This window comes from Muntiacus reevesi, chromosome 1, assembly GCF_963930625.1.
Source record: "Muntiacus reevesi chromosome 1, mMunRee1.1, whole genome shotgun sequence".
Taxonomy (NCBI): Eukaryota; Metazoa; Chordata; class Mammalia; order Artiodactyla; family Cervidae; genus Muntiacus; species Muntiacus reevesi.
Genome location: NC_089249.1, coordinates 129,158,339 through 129,181,454, shown reverse-complemented (window position 1 = coordinate 129,181,454; position 23,116 = coordinate 129,158,339). Strand labels below are relative to the sequence as shown.

The following is a 23,116-nucleotide window of genomic DNA, read 5'->3' as shown; positions in this document are numbered from 1 at the left end:
TCCTTTATAGCAATGCTTTTATTACAGAGATTTATAGTGATGTATCATCGGTTACCTTACAGATATTACTGCCTTGCAGCTGTTGCAGCTTTATTAAAATATGTTGAATTTATTCAAAATTCAGTTTATGCACCAAAGTCGCTAAAGATTTGTTTCCAGGGTAGTGAACAGACAGCCATGATAGATTCATCATCAGCCCAAAACCTTGAATTACTAATTAATAATCAAGATTCTAGGTAAGATTATCCATTTTTTATTAGGAAATATAGCAGTATATTGTAGTGTCATATTTTTCTATGAATAATTAATTTATATTTTTTAAAGTTGTTTAGTGGAGAAATATTGAAAATAAATGTTTTTAATACTTGTACCATTGTTGCTGAACTGCTCAAATGTTTTCACCAAGATCAAATTTTAAAAAGATATTTTATTAAATAAGAAAAAAAAAAAAACCTGACAACCATTTCAAAATTAAGCAGAAGACTTGAGCAGACGTTTCTCCAAAGAAGACATACAGAGGTACAATAGGCAAGAGCCCAGCATCACTAGTTGTTAGGGAAATACATGTCAAAAACACAGTTATCACTTCACACTGTTAGTATGGTTATAATCAAATAGACGGAAGATAAGGATGGAGAAATTAGAATCCTAATCCATTTATGGTAGGGATTTAAAATGGTGCAGTCACTTTGAGAAACCATGCGGTGGTTCCTCAAAAAGCTAAATTTGGCATTACCATATGATCCAGAAATTCTGCTTCTTGGTATACACCCAGAAGAACTGAGAGTGGAGATTCAAAGAGATACTTGCACACAAGTATTCATAGCAGCATTATTCACAGTAGCCAAAATGTGGAAACAAACCAATTGTCCATCAACTAGTGACTAATAAAGCATATACAAATAAGATGTATACATATAATGGAATATCATTCAGCTTTAAAAAGGAATGAAATTCTGCCACAAGATGTAGGAACCTTGAAAACATTGTATTAAGTGAAATACGCTAGACACAAAAGGTGAAGTACCTAGAATAGGCAAATTTATGGCAACAGAAAGTAGACAGGTTATCAGGGGCTGGGGGAACTGGGGAATGGGAGAGTTATTGTTTAATGGATTCAGAGTTTATGTTTGGGATGATGAGAAAGCTCTGGAAATGAATAGTGGTAATGGTTGCACACTATTGCAAGTATACCTAATAGCACTGAATAGTGAGCATAATATGGTTAAAATGGTAAAATTTGTGTTTTGCATGTTTTACCATAATAAAAAAGAAGTTACTGTGTGCAGAATACTACAATGCTAAAATAACCAGTTTTGTTTTTTTTTTAAGTTTTTTCTGCCATTTTATTTTTTTTAATTTTTTAATTTTTTTATTTTTCAGTGGGTTTTGTCATACATTGACATGAATCAGCCATAGAGTTACACGTATTCCCCATCCCGGTCCCCCATCCCACCTCCCCCTCCACCCAATTCCTCTGGGTCTTCCCAACCCACCAGGCCCGAGCACTTGACTCATGCATCCCACCTGGGCTGGTGGTCTGTTTCACCACAGATAATATACATGCTGTTCTTTCGAAACATCCCACCCTCACCTTCTCCCACAGAGTTCAAAAGTCTGTTCTGTACTTCTGCGTCTCTTCTTCTGCCCACCGGAAGGGCCTGTAGATATTAAAATAACCAGTTTTAAAAGCATTAAATACAGGAAATTCAAGGGGCTACATAATCGTTTGAGAAGTTGAAGTAGTTGAAAATGATAAAAGTGGTCTTTGTGTATGACTGGATTGCTGGTTTTATTGGTTTATTATTAGCTTCAGTTAGATGAATATTGATGGTAAACATGAATGAAAAGGAGAATGGGAGATTGCTCATGTGTTTGTGCATATGTGTGTGTTTCTGTGCACATGCACAAACACACTATAAACATGAGGTTTTTATAAGATTTCATAATGGTTGAGGTACCTAAATTGGAATCAAAATGTCATTAGAAGATAATGTGATTAACCTGTGGTGGTGTTTATAGTAGGGATAAACTACATAGTTTAATATGGGTTCAATTTGGTACAAAGAATTAGTGAGTAATGGTTTATCTCCTTGAGGAATTATAGTCTAGAGGAGGAGACATATAGTATCATAGGTCATTAACATGTATTAAGTACATCAGGCCCTCTGTAGCTGAGGGACCCACAGTTGGTTGAAATCACAGATATGGAACTTGTGGATATGGAGGGCCCACTGTAGTAGGCCATTTTATATAAAGGACTTAAGTATCCATGGATTCTGGTCTCCGTTAGAGGTCTTGGAGTCAATTGCCTATAAAAAGGGTTGACTGTATGGTAATGAAAATTTGCATAAAAATTGATGGGATCATAGCAGAGAAGGTTAATTTGTCTTAGTTAAGGAGTAAAAGAATTATTATAGAAATAGTTTTATAGCGGGGTTAATACCTTGACTTTTTTTTGTTTTTTAGCCCTGACATGAGTTTTGAAATATAAATAGAAGTTATCCAGATTAAGGAGTAAAAAAAATAGTAAGAGAGTGAATAAAAAAGTTTTGAAGGCATGATTTTCAATATAGTAATATGGTATGTGCAAGGAAACTTAAGCTATTTAGTTTGGTAAAGTGCAGGTTGGGAGTAAGTAAGCTTGGAGTAAAATCACAGCTTTTAGTAATTAATATATTGAAAACCACAGGTATCAATGAAAGGTATAAACTTAAATACAAATTTTATGTACATCTGTGTCTCTTTTTCTGTTTTGCATATAGGGTTATCATTACCATCTGTGGGAGAAGGCGAGGGTGGGATGTTTTGAGAGAACAGCATCGAAACATGTATATTATCTATGGTGAAACGGATCACCAGCCCAGGTTGGATGCATGAGACAAGTGCTCGGGCCTGGTGCACTGGGAAGACCCAGAGGGATCGGGTAGAGAGGGAGGTGGGAGGGGGGATCGGGATGGGGAATACATGTAAATCCATGGCTGATTCATGTCAATGTATGACAAAAACCACTACAATATTGTAAAGTAATTAGCCTCCAACTAATAAAAATAAATGAAAAGAAATACAAATTTTAGTATCAAGAGTATTGAATAGAATAAAGAGTGCTTTAGACAATTGAAGCCTTAAAGTGCTTGTGCCAGTTTCAGAGCTGCAGTGTTTAAATATTTCTGTTGCTTTGTGCGTTCTTATCTTATCTTGGCTTTACTTTCCACTATATGAAATCTCCAGACATATCTTATTTTGTTTATTATTTACTTCAGTCATCAAGAACAGTTTAGATCTATCTAGGTACTGTTGGTACTACTTTTAGTAACGTAGGAATATTACTGTATATAGTACTTTTTGTCATCCATCAGTGTAGTGACCTCTGTACCTTTGCAGTTCCACTGGATAATGGTGATCTAAAATTATAACCTTTTAAAGGAGAATGTAGTTAATAGTAGTTTTTCCTTTCCAGCTTAGTGAATAAGTAATATTTTTTCTGTTGCCTGGAAAAAGATAAAATAATATCTGAATAAACTACTTTGTTGTTGACTTTCTAAGTTAAAATAACATAGGGTAACATAGACAGTCAATAACTAAGGCCAGTAATTATTACAAAGGGTTTTATACTCAGTTTTACTTTGGCACATTTCATAATCATTGCTTGACCATTGTCACCATCAAACATTGCTTGAGTTTCTGCTATATATTAAGTGATAGGCTATTTGACCTCCAAGAGTTCATATTGTAGTTGAGAGGAGAAATTGAGGTCTTTTCCCTGATTTAAACCAAAGAATATTAGGTTGACAGATGAGCATGCTACCTACTGAACTATCTGAATAGCTCTAATGCTTCTATGGACTTATCACTTGTTCAGTATAGTTTCCACCATTGATTTCTATAGCAAATGGCAGGTTAGGTGTGCTTCCTACTTCTCTTGTTCCTGCAAAAGCAAGTTCTCAAAATTGTACCTGTGACTTACCTATGATAACCTTCTCCCGACTCCTAGCCAGGGCTTGATTTGAGTAATTTCTTAAAAATGCTTACATTGACATTACCAAAAATTTGATAGTCTGGTAATTTAAATCATTGTTATTTCCTTTCTTCTCTTAACCCAAATTCATTATGTCAGTAAATCCTCTTGACTCAGCCTTTAGAGTACATTCATATTCTGCGTCTTGTCTTATAATTTCCAAGTCTACAAACTTAACACCATACTTTTACTGCTCAGTTGCTCAGTTGTGTCTGACTCTTTGTGACCTTTTGGATTGCAGCCTGCCAGGCTCCTCTGTTATGGGATTTTTCAGGCAAGAATACAGGAGTGGGTTGCCATTTCCTCCTCCAGGTTATCTTCCCAACCTAGGGATTGAAGCTGCATCTTCCGTGTCTCCTGCATTGCAGGTGGATTGTTTACCTGCTGAGCCACCAAGGAAGCCCCCACAACCCTAATCCATACCTCCATCATTTTAGCCTGGACTACTATATAGTATAATAGCCCCTAACTTGTCTCTCTGTCTTCTTCCTCTCCCTACAATTAGTCTGTTCTCAACCTAGTGGCCAGAAAGTGATCCTTTTAAACCAGAAATTACATCTTGAAACTTTAATGCTTAAAAGTCTTCTAGTGCTCCCATTACCTTTAGAATGTAATTCAGACTCTTTACCATGGCCTACAAGGACTTCTGTGTTCTGATTTCTTTCAACTTCTTTATTCATTTCCCTTAATTCTTACTTTGCAGTGCTCCACCAACCTTGATCTTTCTGGTTCTAGAGCCAGGAAGACGGGTGGTGGTTTAGTTGCTAAATCATGTCCGACTCTTTTACCACATGGACTGTAGCCTGCCAGGCTCTTCTGTTCATGGGATTCTCCTGGCAAGAATATTGGAGTGGGTTACCATTTCCTTCTCCACCAGGAAGACTACCTGGGCTTAAATTGCTGTTCTGTTTTGCCCCTTTAAACTGATAACTCTTTGATTATTGTTGTTCATTTATTTGGAAACCTCAGGCAAATTACTTAATTTCTTTGTGTTTCAGTTTCTTCCCTTATAAAATGTGGTTAATAATAGTATCTAGCTCATACCATGGTTATTAAAATTAAATAATATATGTACATTTCTTAGAATAAGGCCTGGCATATACTTTGTGTTCAATATATTAGCTATTCTCACCATCATTGTCATAATTATTCCCCTCTCATCATCATCTTGGTATGTATGTCTTAATTCAACTGTCAGTTATAAATATAGGTCTTTCTCAACCAACCTAACTAAAGCAACCCTTCTTGTCATTCTCTGTACAGTCCTGTTTGTTTGTAATAGTTTCTGTACCTGATATTATTTTCTTTCTTTCTCTTTTATAATTCTCTAACTTCATAAATTAGAACAGAGTGATGATATAAAATACATGTTTTATCAGTGTAAAGTTCTCTTCCCCCTTAAGTATGTATTATTGATATCTTGTTATTATTGATAGCATGCCATGGACTAGAACATTTTATATTAGTGTGAGTCTTGTAACTGGTCTATGAAAAAAAGTCCTTCACTAATGCAAGAAGATGCTGTAGATCCTGGTTAATCAAAGTGTGCTTCACTGACTGACAGCATACTTGAGAGTTTATTTAAATGTAGATGATCAGACCTCATCAGACTGAATCAGAATCCTCATGTGATTTGTATGAATATGAAAGCTTGAGAATCACTATCGTAGATTATAGGATTATTTTAAAACTATGTGGGAGAAAGCAAGGGTGGGACAATATGAGAGCATAACATTGAAACATGTATATTACCATATGTAAAATAGATGACCAGTACAAATTCAATGCATGAAGGAGGGCACCCAAAGCTGGTGCTCTGGGACAACCCAGAGGGGTGGGGTGGGAAGGGAGGTGGTAGTGGGCTTCAGGATGGGGGATGCATGTGCACACATGACTGATTCATGTTGGTGTATGGCAAAAACCACAATATTGTAGAGTAATTAAAATAAATACATTTAAAAAAATTAAATTACAGTTTTATTGGTTTCTCCTTTGTGTACTTAATGAAATTTTCCTAACTTGTGTTTTTAAAGGAATAGTCACACACTCTTTGGTGTTCTAAATTATACTAAGACTCCTGGAGGAAGTAGAAGACTTCGTTCTAATATATTAGAACCTCTAGTTGATGTTGAAACCATTAACATGAGATTAGATTGTGTTCAGGAACTGCTTCAAGATGAGGAACTCTTTTTTGGACTTCAGTCAGGTAAATATCATCTACTTTTACAAATGCAAATTATTAAAAATATATGTCTTTCTAAAATGATACCAGTCCTGTTGGATTAAGGCTCATCCTAATCATGTTATCTTAATTTGATGACATCTGCAAAGATCTAGTTTCCAAGTAATGTCACATTTGGATACCAGGATTTGGGATTACAAAATTTCTTTTGCGGAGATGCAATCCAACTCATGAGGTAATAGAATTGCCCTTGGCACCTATTCACTGGCATGGCAGTGCAATTTTTTTGTTAAATCTTTAAGTGGAAGGGCAGTTTATCTGCACTGATCCTAGTCTAGTTTCTGGATTTTAGCCACTTGATTTGTCTTCTGTATCCCCACTATTGTTCTGGTGGTTTAAACTAAAGTACATGAAAATCTAGAAGGCATTTACAGTCTTTAGGTTTCTTCAGTCCAATTCTAAATATCTTTTAATTAGTATAATTTCTTCAAAATTCTGACATTATACTGACTGTGACTGCAATTCCAATGTTGCTGAGTAAGTTCATTTTTTTCTATGTATTCCTGTGTATTTTGTGAGGCTTTGGAAAAGGTGTGAAAAGGCTTATTTTTAACTGGTCACCCTTGTGGTCTACAGCAACATCTTATCGCTATTCTACCATTCATCACCTGTTGAAAAACAAATTTTATGCACATACTGTCTTCTCTCATCACCTCATTTCAATCAGTCTTCTTTCTGTGCCCACTACTGTACTGAGACTTCTCTTGTCAAGGTCAGTGTAGCAGACATTGTTGGTTTTCTGTCCGTATCCTCCTGGGTCTCTCTTACTTTTCTCTGCGCTCCTTTCCCTGCTCTGTGTTCTTTGCTGCTAATGGCCTGCACCTGGACTCTCGTTAGTAGTCTACCCTCAGGTACTGGAGGGCTGTGCGCTAAGCAGAGAGGGTCAAATGTGCCTTGTGGGCCGTCAAATGACTGAATAGTGTGGGAATATGAAAGCCTAACTGCCTCACACTGTTTTGGCAATAGCCATGAATGTAACTTAAAGTTCAGAAGTTCTACTACAGCATGAACTGAAGTTACCTTCCATAGAATTTTGCCTGAAATTATGCTTTTGCTTGGCTTTTTTTCCCTTCCTGTCCTCTTCTCTATTGGTTTCTCATGGAAGCAAATTCTTAATCTATTACTTGCATATAAATCCTCATTTCAGAGTCTCTTTTTGGAGAACCAAGCCTAAGACATTTACCCATAGTCTCATTGTTGTTAAATTTAATGGGCACATATTAGTTCTATTTGGGGCTTCCCAGGTAGCTCAAATAATAAAGAATCTGCCTGGAATGCAGGAGACCTGGGTTCTATCCTTGGGTCAGGAAGATCCCTTGGAGAAGGGTGTGGCAATTCCCTCCAGTATTCTAGCCTGGAGAATCCTGTGGACGGGGGAACCTAGCAGGCTGCAATCCATGGAGCCGTAAAGAGTTAGATATGACTGAGCGACTAACATACACACAGTTCTATTTGAAATCCAACTTCTCTGGTACTGCCAAAATCTCTCCTTATTGAATTACTGCCTTTCTTTGCTTCTGTGATTATACAATTCAGTTTTCCTCCTACTTCTTTGGAGTTTCCTTTTTTTAAAGCTCTGTCATACACTTCTTTAAAAAGTTTATGACTGTCCATCTCCCTTGTAATGTTATCTTTATAATTTACAAATAGACTGTGGGACGGTAGACTGTCTTGGAATGTCTTTAGAAAGTTCTGTCATTGCTCAGGTAACAGAGTGAAAACCCCAGAGTCCTTCCTTTCAAATGGAAGGGAGAAAGATTTCTGAGTCTTCTTTTTAGGCTTGTTTTCCTTTACTCATTCCCTGAATGCTATGGTGCTTCAAAACTATGTCTTAGGTTGCCTTTTTACTTTGTATTTTCTTATATGATTTACCCATCTTCTTGGTCTTATAATTATCATTCAGTTCAGTTCAGTTCAGTCGCTCAGTAGTGTCCAACTCTTTGTGACCCCATGAACCGCAGCACGCCAGGCCTCCCTGTCAATCACCAACTCCCAGAGTCTACCCAACCCATGTCCATCGAGTCAGTGATGCCATCCAGCCATCTCATCCTCTGTCATCCCCTTCTTCTCCTGCCTTCAATCTTTCCCAGCATCAGGGTCTTTTCAAATGAGTCAGCTCTTCACATGAGGTGGCCAAAGTATTGGAGTTTCAGCTTCAGCATCAGTCCTTCCAGTGAACACCCAGGGCTGATCTCCTTTAGGATGGTCTGGTTGGATCTTCTTGCAGTCCAAAGGACTCTCAAAAGTCTTCTCCAACACCACAGTTCAAAAGCATCAATTCTTTGGTGCTCAGCTTTCTTCACCGCCCAACACTCCCATCCATACATGACCACTGGAAAAACCATAGCCTTGACCAGACGGAACTTTGTTGGCAAAGTAATGTCTCTGCTTTTAAATATGCTATCCAGGTTGGTCATAACTTTCCTTCCAAGGAGTAAGCGTCTTTTAATTTCATGGCTGCAATCACCATCTGCAGTGATTTTAGAGCCCCCAAAAATAAAGTCTGACACTGTTTCCACTGTTTCCCCATCTATTTGCCTTGAAGTGATGGGACCAGATGCCATGATCTTAGTTTTCTGAATGTTGAGCTTTAAGCCAACTTTTTCACTCTGCTCTTTCACTTTCATCAAGAGGCTTTTTAGTTCCTCTTCACTTTCTGTCATAAGGATGGTGTCATCTGCATATCTGAAGTTATTGATATTTCTCCCGGCAATCTTGATTCCAGCTTGTGCTTCTTCCAGCCCAGCATGTCTCATGATGTACTCTGCATATAAGTTAAATAAGCAGGGTGACAGTACACAGCCTTGACATACTCCTTTTCCTATTTGGAACCAGTCTGTTGTTCCATGTCCAGTTCTAACCGTTGCTTCCTGACCTGCATACATTCACATACCTGTAACTTCCAAATTTACATTTCATGCCCAGATATCTTTACAGACCTTCAGCCCCAAGTATCTTATTGCCTACTGAGCACTTATTAGATCTTTCTTAATCACCTCAGATTTAATGTATCCAGACTGTGCCATCTTTCCTTCTAAATCAGTCCCTTTTGATTTCAAAGGATAGCTCTACATCCAAGCTCTTAACCAAACCAGATGACCAACCAGAAGTCATTCTTGACACTTACCTTCTCTGAAAGTAATCATCAAATTAAAGTAATCATCAAATATAAAGTCTCTTTTCTATATGTTTCTTATAGGTATTAGCTTCTATTCCCAGTGCTGCTGCTCTAGCCCAGGGTACCATTTATCTATAATCTGATTTATTTCTGCAGCCTTCTATTTGGCCTTGTCCTCCAGCTTTGTTCTTTATAGTCTTTTCTCTATATTGGAGCCTGAGTAATCTTTTGAAAATATAAATGTGAACATATTACTCTTTATTAGTTTCTTCCTATTGATGTAACAAATTACCACAAATTTTGAGGCTTAAAACAGCATAAATTAATTATCTTATAATTCTGAAAGTCATAAATCATTTTTACTGGATGAAAGTCAATTTGTTAGTGGGTCCATTTTTCTGGAGGCTCTGGGGCAAAATTGTTCCCTTGCCTTTCCCAGTTTCTAGGCCTTCTACATTCCTTGACTCATGGCTCTTCCTCCGTCTTCAAAACCAGGAGAATAGTTTCTTCTCTATTTTCTAGCTTCCGCTTTTGTCGTTATATCTTCTCTCTTTGACTGATCCTCTTGCCTCTCTCTTAGAGGGACTCTTGTGATAGATTACTTTGTGACAAACAAATAATCCAGAATAATCTCTCCATTTCAAGAAGCTTAAACGTCATCTCATCTTCAAAGTCCCCGTTACCAGATAACATATATAAAGTTTCCAGGGATTAGAATGTGGAAATCTTTGCAGGGCTACCACATACCCACTTGCATAAAATCTTTCAACCTCTTCTATTGCTTTTAGGATAAAACCCAAACTCTTCTGGATGGCTTTCTTTCTCATTTCCCAAAGCACCTCTTGTTACTTGTCACTTTTCATTCTGCCCTCTTCTAGTATAATTGAACTTCTTTTAGTTACTTGAACATATCATATCTCATGTTCTGCTTTAAAACCTTTTTAAAATTTAAGTAGTTAATTAAATTTTGTGGCATGCAGGATTTTAGTTCCCCAACCAAGGTTGAACCTGTGCTCCCTGCATTGGAAGTACGGAGTCTTAACCACTCTACTGCCAGGGAAGTTCCTAAATTTAATTTATTTTCAGAGGGATATGGTTGATTTACAATATTAGTGTCAGGTGTGCAACATAGTGATTCAAAATTTTCATAGATTATACTCTGTTTAAAGTTATTACAAATTTATGGCTATATTTGCTATGCTGTATAACATATGCTTTATAGCTTACTTATTTTGTACATAGTAGTTTGTAGCTCCTAATCCCCCATCGACCTCTTTTCCCTCCTCCCTACTCTCTCGGCATTGGTAACCACTAGTTGGTTCTCTATATCTGTGAGTCTGTTTCTGTTTTGTTATATTTGCTCATTTGTTTTAGTTTTTAGATTCCACATATACCTATTTGTCTTTCTTTGCCTGATTTATTTCACTAAGTGTAATATCCTCTAGGTCCATTCATGTTTTCACAAATGACAGAATTTTACTGTTTTTTTATGGCTGAGTAGTATTCCATTGTGTGTGTATACATGTATACGTGTGTGTGTGTGTGTGTGTGTATCACAACTTTATTCACTGTCTCTTGATGGACATTTAGGTACCATATCTTCACAATTACAAATAATGCTGCTATGAACATAGGGGTACTTGTATCTTTTTGAATTAGTATTTTTGTTTTCTCTGGATATATACCCTGGAGTGGAATTGCTAGATCATATGGTAGTTCTATTTTTAGTTTTTTGGTGAGCCATCTCATCTTTAAAAGATGAGAACAGCTAAAGTTCAGAGAAGTTAGGTAGCTCCTGGAAAGTTACATGGTTAGTGGTTGACCGATGCTTTTAGACTTTTAATCTTACCTTTTAAGTATCATGAAGAAAAGTTAGAGATAAAAAAAGTGGGAAGAAAATTATGATAAGCAACATCTATAAGTCAGAGAAGTAGAGTTTCAAGAAGGAAAGGGGTGATCAAAATTTGAAGTGTCAAAATTTGAAGACAAATTCTGAGTAATCAAAGTTAGGAAAAGAACACTAGAATTTATTATTTTATTCCTGGTAAATGTAAAATGGATGAAGACAATTAAAACTGGTATTTGAAGGTAAAATTGTGCTATATTATTATTTGGGGATAATACTTTATATACTCTATATATTAAACTGTAACATAAAGTTTAACTGCTCATATTTTCTGTTTATTTCAGTTATAGCAAGATTTCTTGATACAGAGCAACTTCTTTCTGTTTTAGTTCAAATTCCAAAGCAAGACACAGTATGTATACATGTTATTTTATTATATATTATGTGATATAACTTGTCTTAATATGATGTAACAATTGGAAAATATGAAAGTCTTTTGGAAAAGTACTTAGTCATTATTATCTGAAATATTTTTATGCCTTTTTAAAGGAAGCTTTTCTCCTTAATGTGTTATCATATATGATATACTTAAAAGTTTATTAATTGAGGAATTGACATATTTCATTTATCAAATATTTATTTAAAGAGTTTGGACATAGTTTTCAAAAACCTTGGATTATAAGACATTTGCTTAATAAACTAGATAAAAATTATGTTAGTTCCAAGGTCCTTTAAAAGATGATCATTATGTAAAGTTTGATTAGTTAGTTTTCCAGTATGCTTAACCTTTAAATATGAAACAAGGCTTTGGATTTTTACAAATTTAAATACTTAGTGCCTATAGGCACATTCTATAAAGAAAATAATAGATGATTTTCATTTCTCTTTAAAGTGAATTGAGAAATATTTACTCTAATGAAATATATTTACAGTTAACCCTTGAACAGTATGGGGGTTAGGGCAGCCTCTTCCCCAACCCCAGTGCAATCGAAAACCAGCATGTAACTTTACAGTCAGCCTTCTGCATCCAAGGGTTCTCCGTCTGCAGATTCAGCCAACTGGATTGTGTTGTACTCTATTTATTGAATAAAATCCACCTATGAGTGGACCTGCACTGTTCAAACCTGTGTTGTTCAAGAATCACCTGCATATTTTTGCTCAGGTGCTTAAAAAGGAAAGAAGTCCTGTATCAGTAGAATTTTATTTGAAATTTGATTACTTTGCAAAACCATTGAAGGCTTATCTATATTTAGGAAACCTTTTCATATTGTAGAGGAAATACTCTTAAGGTTCATTTATAATAAAAACATCATTATATGGAAAAGTTTTGACTGTTGGACAGGAGGAGAATTGGGAGTTTCCTTAAATAATTGAAACACTTTAAAATTCAATATATACAAATGACAGGTAACCTAGAACAACTGAAATCTGAAACAAAATTAATCGATACCATACAATGAGGTTAGAGGCATTCCTTCCCCTTCAGTTTCTCATAGTGTTTGTATATAACTCGTGTTAATATTATTTCTTCCTTAAATGTTTGGTGGAATTCACAAATAAAGCTGTTAAAACTTGGAATTATTCTTTGTAGGGAGATTCTTGAGTATAAATTCAATTTCTTAAATAGATATAATGCTGAATTATTCAGGTTACCTGTTTCTTCTTGAATGAACTTTTAATTAAGGTGTTTATTTCATTTGTACTTAATGAGATTATTGGTATGTTACAATTTAAATCTGCCGTTATGGTACTTTTTTACATTTATCTCACCTATATTCTCTTTTCCTTTTCTTCTGCCTTCTTTTGGTTTAAATGGATATTTTTATGCTCCATTTTACTCCTCTGTTGATTTACTGGCTAAGTTCATTGTTTTTTTATTTTAATGGTTGTTTTCAGGTTTATAGAATATAACTTTAGCTGAATTTAGTCTACCTTCAAATAATATTGCATCACTTCTCATGTGGTATAAGAACCATAGAGTAGTGGCAACAAAAGTAAAAATAACACAAGCTGGGAATACATCCAATTAAAAAACTTCTGCTCAACAGAATATATAGAGAGGGTTCTTCACTTTACTTCTGAATATGTTCTTGTTAACATGTGTCATTAACCTTTATTTTTTAACCTCTGTACTAGTTTAGCAGTATTTTTGGAGCCATCAAATATTTTCAGACTTTCAGAGATTTAAAAATGAGTAATCAATTAATATAAACCCAAAGCACCAGTTAGCCCTTATGATCTTTTGCCAGATGTCCTGCTTTGAATGGTATTTTCAAATGAAAAGTGTCTTAAGTAACAGTTTTACTTATGAATGACATGTTTTAACACAGAAAAAATGCAACTCAATATAGGAATAGGAAATGGCTACTCTGTACTTACAATTAATATTAGTTTCTTGGGCCTGCTGAAACAAATACTATACCCTGCATGGCTTAAAACACTATAATTTTATTGTCGCAGGTCTGGAGAGTAGAAGTCTGAAATCAAGATTTTGGCAGGGCTATGTTTTCTCTGAAACCTGTAGGAGAATCCTTTCTTACCTGTTTCTAGCTTTTGGTGGTTTGTTGGTAATCTTCAATGTTCCTTGATTTGCTGCTATATACATTTAATCTCTCTTTTCTTCATGACATGGTGGTCTCTCTGTGTCTGTGTCTTCACATGGCTATCTTTTTTTTCTTATTTGTTTATTATGTTTTTGGCTGTGCTGGGTCTTTGTTGATGCACTCAGACATTTTCTAATTGTGGTTAACAGGGGCTACTCTTTCTTGTGGTGCATAGGCTTCTCATTGCAGTGGCTTCTCTTGTTGCAGAGCATGGGCTCTAGGGTGTATGGGCTTTAGTAGTTGTGGCTCATGGGCTTAGTTGCTCCATGGCATGTGGGATCTTCCTGGACCAGGGATCAAACCCATGTTCTTTGTATTGGCAGGTGGATTCTTAACCACTGGGCCACCAGGGAAGTCCTTCACATGGCTGTGTTTTATTTGAAACCAGTCATATTGAATTAGGAGTCTACCCTATTACAATATGATGTCAGCTTAACTAGTTATTTCTGTGACCCTAGTTCCAAATAAGACTGCGTTTTGAGGTACTTTTTATCTTTTTTTAGAGGGGGATACAGTTCAACTCTCAGCTGTATGTAAGCAAAGACTTTGTTTCAGTTTTATTATAGGAAAGAATTAATTATCGGTTATGCCTGAGAGCAGTCTCATTGTTGTCACATTGTGTAATGTGTAATGTGTAGCATTACATAGTCATACATATACATGCTTTAGTGTCACTAGCTATAAGAATTAGTAATACACAGTTGACCTTTGGACAACATCACGCTCAGGGGTGCTAACCCCTCTGCACAATTGAAATTCCTCATATAATTTTTTACTTCCTCCAAACTTAACTATCCCTGATAGCTCAGTTGGTAAAGAATTGGCCTGCAATGTGGGAGACCTGGGTTCGATCCCTGGGTTGGGCAGATCCCCTGGAGAAGAGAAAGGCTACTCACTCCAATATTCTTGCCTGGAGAATTCCATGGACTGTAATAGTCCATGGGGTCACAAAGAGTCGGACAAGACTGAGTGACTTTCACTTTCACTTAAACTTAACTATTGATAACCTACTGTTGATTGGAATCCTTACTGATAACATAAGTAGCTACTTAATACATGTTTTGTGTACAGTATGTTTTTATACTGTATTCTTAAATAAAGTAGGCTGGAGAAAAGAAAATGTTAAGAAAATCGTAAGGAAGAGAAAATACATCTCCAGTACACATATGTGTTTATTTTAAAAGATCCGAATTTAAGTGGATCCATGCAGTTCTAAGCTGTGTTGTTCAACGGTCAGCTATACATATTTTTTGTATTAGATCATTTCTGGTTTTATTAAGAAAGGAGTATCATTTTAGCCAATTAGCTCTCTGGGAAATATCTGTGATTAACTAACCAGCTTCTGTAATCAATTTGACTATCAGATTTTAGAAAAGCCAGGGGGTTTGGTATAAGGTAATTCTGCACACTGAGAATCTAAAATCTTTCTTCTTGTCCAGAAAAGGCAATCTGTAACTAGCTCCATAAGGTTATTAAGGGCCAGTGTTACTTATCTTTTTTAGTTTTGGGGGGACCAGTCATAGTTGTAAATTTTTCCTAACCAGCGCATATGTCCTTTGTGGAGGTTTTTTAAAAAAAATACTTTTCAGATGAGATTTACTAACTTTTAAGGAAACTTATGCAATATATTGACTTCATACATAATTCATAAATTTCAGTCTTCCTTATACTGTTTCTCAGTTGATATTTTTCTAACCATCTGGAGATTTATTTAAATGAGACTTTAAAGTAATTTAATATAAGCATCTATATCTTAATTAAACACAATATTTACTAAATTAGTTCAGACTTTTGCTGGCTTAATGGCATGATTTGCTTAAACTTGTGGATGAACTAAGTGTTCTGTTGGTTGAATTTTATGATTGACTTAAACTTCTGAATGAACTCAATATTCTCTGAAAATTTTCAGTGTGAAATTTTTAACCCAAGATGAATTCTTATATTTTCTATTAAGAACATTGATTTTTAGAAAATGCATATTTTCCAATCATAAGTATTTATTGAAAATCAAACTTAAACTTCTTATTTTAATTAATCCAGATGTCTTTTCTTTTTATGTAGTCTTTATAACCTTACTGTTTAATATATTTCATTAAGAATGTCTGTATTTTCCATTATAAAACATCCAAAGTACTTCCTCCTACATTTGAAAACTTTGATATTAAATAATTTTTTCAAGTTTTACCTAAGTTTTAATTTTTTCCCATTGATTTCAGACTGCCGTAAAGAGTATCTAGGTCATGGCTCTTTCTTTAATTAATTCACCAAGTTATTTTACCAAGCACTGTGGTGAGTGCTAGGGAAATAATAAGAAGTAAGTCTCTAATCCAAAGGAATTTAGAATTCATTTTGAGATTTTGTTGTTGTTGTTTTTAAAAGCAATTGCATCATAGTGTTATCAGGAACTGTAAGGGATATGATATTCTACCCTACTTCCAAAGTGATAAGTTAGCCTGACACAGTTTGATAAATGCTGACAGAAGACACAGACTCCTAGATCAGAGAAAAAGGACTTTATACTCATAACAATAGCCACAGCCAGAATATCAACATTTTCTTGCACTGGTTCCCCAAGCTCCATTTCCAACAGGGTGATGTGAAGAGGGCTTTGTGACACCTGCACATGCAGTGTTTTACAGGAGAGAACTGCTGATCTTAGGGAACCTGAATCTTATGGGCAGTAAGCATGTGTGCTCAGTTGCTCAGTTGAGTCTGACTTTTTGCAACACCATGGGCTATAGCCCGCCAGGCTCCTCCGTCCATGGAATTTTCCAAGCAAGAATACTGGGGTAGATTGCCATTTCCTGCTCTAGGGGATCTTCTTAACCTAGGGGTTGAACCATATTTGCCTGGTATTCTGCAGGGAGGCCCTTTATTTTCAAGAACCATGAGCAAACCTGCTCTTTGCCCTAGAAGTAGACAATATATCTTTCAAGTCTATTCACTATACAAATATCCTTGAAAAGTCTATGTTGAACAAAGGCAGTCAGTACCTTTCCTTTGCTCATTAGATGTGCAAAAATGCAAAAGACTAATAGAGAGTTGTCTCCCAATTCTCCTTGGTGAGACTCCCTTCTTCGCTTTGAAAAAGCAAACTGTAAAGAGACTGTATGTGTGTGTGTAGTTGCTCAGTCAGTAAGTTGCTCTAACTCTTTGCAACCCCATTGACTTAGCCCACCAGGCTGCTTTGTCTGTGGGATTCTCCAGGCAAGAATACTGGAGTGGGTTGCCATTCCCTTCTCCAGGGATCTTCCTGACCCATGGATCAAAATTAGTGTTCTATTGCAGCATAACAAATGACCTCAACTATAGCAGCTTAAAACTATACTAGCTTAAAACTATACATATTTATCCTCTCAATTTCTGTGGGTCAAGAGTTTAAGGTCTTACAAACTGCAGTTAAGGTGTCATTTGGAGCTGGATACTCATCAGGAGTACTCACGTAGGGAAGGGTCTGGTCTGCCTCCCTGCTCATGTGGTATGGACAACATTTAGTACCTTGAAACTGTAAAATTTATAGCAGTTTACTTATTCAATGCTATCAAGGTTAGGAGCTATTGAAAAGAGACAGAGAAAGAGACAGAGAAAGAGAAAGAAGAAGCAGTGACGTAAGAGGTTGAGAGAGTACTTGTATAATGCAACTCCTCTACAGTAGAATTTCTCAACTTTGTACTATTTATTTGTTGAGATGCTAATTCTTTTACTGTTCTGTACATTCTAAACATTCTAAAATGTTTAGTAGTATCCGTAGCTTCTAACCACTAGATGCTTCCATGGTAGCTCAGACAGTAAAGAATCCGCCTGCAATATAGGAGACCTGGGTTTGACTCCTGGTTCGGGAAGATCCCCTGAAGAAGGAAATGGCAACCCACTCCAGTATTCTTGCCTGGAGAATCCCATGGGCAGAGGAACCTGGTGGGCTACAGTCCATGGGGTTGCAAAGAGTTGGACACGACTGAGTTTCTAAGCATGGGCCATAGCTTCTACCCGATAGATGCCAGTGGAATCCAATTGTTACAGCCAAAAATGTCTTTAGGTATTATGAAAGTGAACATTCACATGATGACCAGTCAGTGTTCTGCCGGTGCTTCAGAAACTCCCCTTCTGGGCTTTCCTGGTGGTCCAGTGGTTAAGAATCACCTGCCAAGGCAGGGGACAGGGATTTGACACCTGTTCTGGGAAGACCTATAGTCCATAAGGTGACTGAGCCCATGTACCACAACTGCTGAGCCTGAGAGCCACACTGCTGATGCTTACGCAGCCTAGAGCCCATGCTCTGCAGCAGGAGAAGCCACTGCAGTGGGAGACCCAGCACTGCAGCTAGGGTGCAGCCATGTGCAGCAGCAAAGACCCAGCGCAGCCAAAAGTAACAACATAAAAACAAAACAGGGAACTCTCCTTCTGCTTCTTCCTGTTCATTATTTTCTACCTCTTTCTGAAAAGAAGCCACTTTTTACTAATTACTCTTTAAATTAATTTTTCTTCATAACTTAGTTTTACCAGTTCTTTAAAAAACTTTACATATAAGGAATTATTCAGTGTATATTATTTAAATCTCTGGCTTCTTCTATCCAACATTATGTTTGTAAGATTTAATCATGTTGTCACATGTAGCCATACCTCATTTAGTTTCATTGCTATATAATATTCCACTGTATCAATATGCCATTATTTATTTCAGTTGTTGAACTTCTGAGTTGTTGGCAGGTTATGGCAATTAGAGATAATATTGCTTAACAATTTTATATCTGTTTCTTAATAGAATTTTGGACATATTTTTATTGGGTACCTAGGAATGGAATTTCTGAGTCATTAAGTATACCATCAACTTTAGTAGATAATGACAAAATATTTGTCAAAATGTTTTTCAAAATGATTGTATCTACTAATTTACACTTCCATCAGGAGTATATGAGAAGTCTTATTGTTCTTTTTCCAAACCTGATCTTGTCAGTTTAAAATTTTAGCTATAGTGGTTGGTAGATAGTAGTATTTCATTGTGGCTTTAATTGGCATTTTCTGTTAATGAGGTTGAATGTGCTTTCATATGTATATTGACCTTTTGAATATCTGCTTTTGTGAAAGTCTTGCCCATTTTTCTATTGATTTATCATTGTTTTTGATTTGTAGAGTTCTCTTTATATAAACCTGTTGTTAATTGTGTGTGTTGCAATATCATTTCCCATTTTGTAATTGGTTTTTTTTACTTATTATTGTGGAGTAGGCCTTGTTGGTGTGCCACTTACATCCTCTTGGTACTCACTTTTGTGTAAGGTAGGCTTCTTTCTGCAAGTAGCTAAGACTTTCTACCTGAGGACTTTTCTCTGGTCCCAGGGAGACTAGTGAGTAATCAGCTGTTGCCTCAGTGCCCCAGTGATAGGTCTTGACCAGTACCAAATAGGAGTTGATGAATAAATACCCTATTTTCCTTACCTTTGGAAGTAGTTTCTTTTAAAAAAAAAAGTTTATTTTCTTATCTGGATGCACCAGTCTTAGTTATGGCCCTCAGGATCTTCGGTTTTTTTTAATAGCATGCAGAATCTTTAGATACTGTCAGTGCAGACACATTTGAGAAAGTGGTGGCCTTCAATAATTATTTCTGTTCTTTGTGTTCACTTTTTTCTTTTGAAAAACTCCAAAGGCTTGTCTTTTAATGCATGGTGCTAGGTCTTCATGTTTCGAAGCAGTTTTGAAGGTTTCATGGCTTCGTTGAATAGCCTGTTGCCACATATTATACAAAGCAGACTTGGAGAATGAATCACCTGTTGCAATGAACAACAGAAGGACTCTTGGTATTTTAAATGCAGCTTTTTCGGTTGGCAGTCTTATTAGAGTCTTCGGCTATCTCATCATTGGGTCTTAACCGTTTTTCAAAGAAGCTCTTCAGTGGGGTTTGCTTTTTCACTCATCTTGGCTAGGGTTAGCTTGTGGGCTTACCAAAACTGTGATCAAGACAAGTGCACAGTGTGGAAAAGAGGTGTCGATGGAAGTGGTAAATAAAATAATGTGGCCCATGCTTGGACTGAAATAAGAGTTGGATTCTGACTTAGAGCCTGCCACCAGATACAGCTGTGCAATTGAAGTACATCAACTCATTTGCCTCTCTAAAACCTGACACCAGATGCAGCTTGTTGCTTGCTACTCAGTGATAGGGTTTTGATGAATATGCAAGCAATTGATTTATTATGGTGGTTTCCCTGGTGGTTCAGATGGTAAAGAATCTACCTGCAATGCGGGAGACCTGGGCTTGATCCCCGGGTTGGGAAAATCCCCTGGAGAAGGGATAGGCTTCCCACTCCAGTACTCTTGCCTGGAGAATGCCATGAACAGAGGAGCCTGGTGGGCTACAGTCCATGGGGCCTCAAGGAGTCAGACATGCTGCTGCTGCTGCTAAGTTGCTTCAGTCATGTCCGACTCTGTGTGACCCCATAGATGGAAGCCCACCAGGACCCCCGTTCCTGGGGTTCTCCAGGCAAGAACATTGGAGAGGGTTGCCATTTCCTTCTCCATTGCATGCAAGTGAAAAGTGAAAGTGAAGTCCCTCAGTCGTGTCCGACTCTTCGCCACCCCATGGACTGTGGCCTACCAGGCTCCCCCATCCCTGGGATTTTCCATGCAAGAGTACTGGAGTGGGGTGCCATTGCCTTCTCCGAGTTGGACATGGCTGAGACTAAGCACAGCGCATCATGCTTGCTTCATATCATAGATATATCTTCTCTGCAGTCAAACCTACCTGCCAATGATAATCTATATTTGTTGCCATTTCCCAGGGCTAACATCACCACCTCAGCCCTTGCTCAGATCATCAGGCATTGAAATTCTTCTAAAGAGTGCACAACCTAGATTCCTTATACTCGTATTTCACAGTGGTGAACTCCTATGAGAATCTAATGCCACCGCTCATCTGACAGGATTTAAAGCTCAGACAGTAATGCAAGCAGTGAAGAGTATCTGTAAATTCAGATGAAACTGCTTGCTTACCCACCAGTCACTTCCTGCTATGTGGCCTGGTTCCTAATAGGCCATGAACTATTAGTGGTATGGGGCCCTGGGATTGGTGACCCCAGACCTAGGTGGTTTTCCTGCTTCAATTAATAAATAAAAATGTTTGGAAAATGTAGGTGTAGAATGTTCAAAAGGAAAATTCATTCACATATTAAGTATTTATGGTGTCCACTTTTGAATTTTTGTCTGAATAGGTTAATGCAGCTGAATCAAAGATAACAAATTTAATATACCTAAAACATACCTTGGAACTTGTGGATCCTTTAAAGGTAATTTCTGTGTGTGTGTCTTACACAGAACATGTCTAGCATCAGTTTTTTAAAAGTTTTTGTTTTGAAAAAATTTCACATTTAGAGTGTTTTAAGAATAGTATAATGAATTCCCATCTTCTCTGTCCTTCTACACACAGCCCACACACATATTATCTTTATTTACTCTTAATGAACAATTTGAGAATGAATTGCATTCTAAAGTGCATACGTCCTAATGAACAAAGATGTTCTATAGCATCACTACTATATAATTAAAAAATTCAGGATATTTAACACTGATACAATATTTTTGCAGTTGACTGTTCATCATGAGGGTCAGGGCACCAACCCTCTCTGCAGTTGAGATTCCACCTATAACTTATTGTTGCTCTTTATATACTCAGTCCCTTACTGTCCACAGTTCCTCCATATCTGTAGTTCTACATCTATAAATTCATTCAGCTGCAGATCATGTGGTACTATAGTATTTACTACTGAAAAAAATACACCCATGTTGGAGCTGCACAGATAGTTCAAACCTGTATTGTTCAAGGATCAACTGTAAACTATGTATAGCCTATACTGTATTCATATTTTCCCAATTGTTCTAATACTGTTCTTTATGGTAATTTTTTTTTTCAGCCTGATCCAGTCAAGGACCAGGCGTTGTATTTAATGTCATGGTTCTTTATACTTCTGAAAAGTTTTTCAGGCTTTTTTTGTCTTTCATGATACTGACATCTTGAAGTGTAAGGGTCAGTTGTTTAATAGGATATTCCTGTTTGTGTGATTGTTTCTTCATGATTAAATTTGGCTTATATATCTTTGACAGTAGTACTGTGTGAGCAATATTGTATCTTTCTCAGTATCAAGAGGCACATGTCACTTTTTCCTTCCTGGTGATAGTAACTTTGATCAATTACTTCACTAAAAAGTTATAAGTAATCTGTGGAGAGATACCTTGAGACTGGGTAAATTTACTGTTCCTTGTCAAACTTTCACTCCTTGATTTTGGCATTTATTAATGACTTACCTGGCGTAACTGTGATGATTACAAAATGGTGATTTTTCTCATCTGTTTTTAAATTCTATATGGTGTAAGACATTTGAAAAACTTTGAATAAAAAGATGAATCACTTTTTTTTAGAATCACTTTTTAAAAATAAAAAATAATGAAAAGTGTAGGAAAATTTTGTTATAATCTTTATTCTACTACACACACATACAACAATTTGGCAAAATATTTCAAAAGTATTGTCATCTTTCTTAGAATGAAAGAAGTATAATAAAGTATCCCCCCAAACTGATACTTGATGAAACACAAAATTTCAAACTTTGGTATGTCTAAGGCAAAGTCAAAATGACAAAGTTAGGAAAATTTTATCACAAATGACAGAAAATCTTTCTATTATCATAAAACTTATATAATTTTATGAGAAAATACTGGTGTGCCAATGGAAATGTGGAAAATGACAAAAAAATGGAACCAAGTAGTTAACAAGTAGTATCAAAAAATGTTCAACCTTACTACTAGTCAAAGAAATGCAAAAATTATGCATACCTTATAGGAATGCTTTATGACATATATATATATATTTTTTAATATTATTTTATTAGTTGGAGGCCAATCACTTCACAACATTTCAGTGGGTTTTGTCATACATTGACATGAATCAGCCATAGAGTTACACATATTCCCCATCCCGATCCCCTCTCCCACCTCCCTCTCCACCCGACTCCTCAGGGTCCTCCCAGTGCACCAGGCCCGAGCGCTTGACTCATGCTTCCCACCTGGGCTGGTGGTCTGTTTCACCATAGATAATATACATGCTGTTCTTTCAAAACATCCCACCCTCACGTTCTCCCCCAGAGTTCAAAAGTCTGTTCTGTACTTCTGTGTCTCTTTTTCTGTTTTGCATATATGTTTTGATGCTGTTCAGACCATCAGACATCAAAACATTCTACAAATCTATTCAAAAGAACTGTTAAGAAATTTTGACCAATATTTATGTCCAGTGATGGTCATTGAAGCT

The 23,116-nt window shown here is 36.5% G+C and overlaps 1 protein-coding gene across 1 annotated transcript in view; it reads left to right on the top strand.

Annotated features, from left to right (window-relative positions):
- Positions 1-23,116, top strand: part of MSH4 (mutS homolog 4) — an 89,614-nt gene that overhangs the window by 23,409 nt on the left and 43,089 nt on the right. The window contains exons 6-9 of the mRNA XM_065928287.1: positions 63-236; positions 6,052-6,224; positions 11,569-11,636; positions 21,027-21,101. Of these exons, the coding sequence (XP_065784359.1) occupies positions 63-236; positions 6,052-6,224; positions 11,569-11,636; positions 21,027-21,101 (490 nt within the window). The remainder of the gene's footprint in view (positions 1-62; positions 237-6,051; positions 6,225-11,568; positions 11,637-21,026; positions 21,102-23,116) is intronic.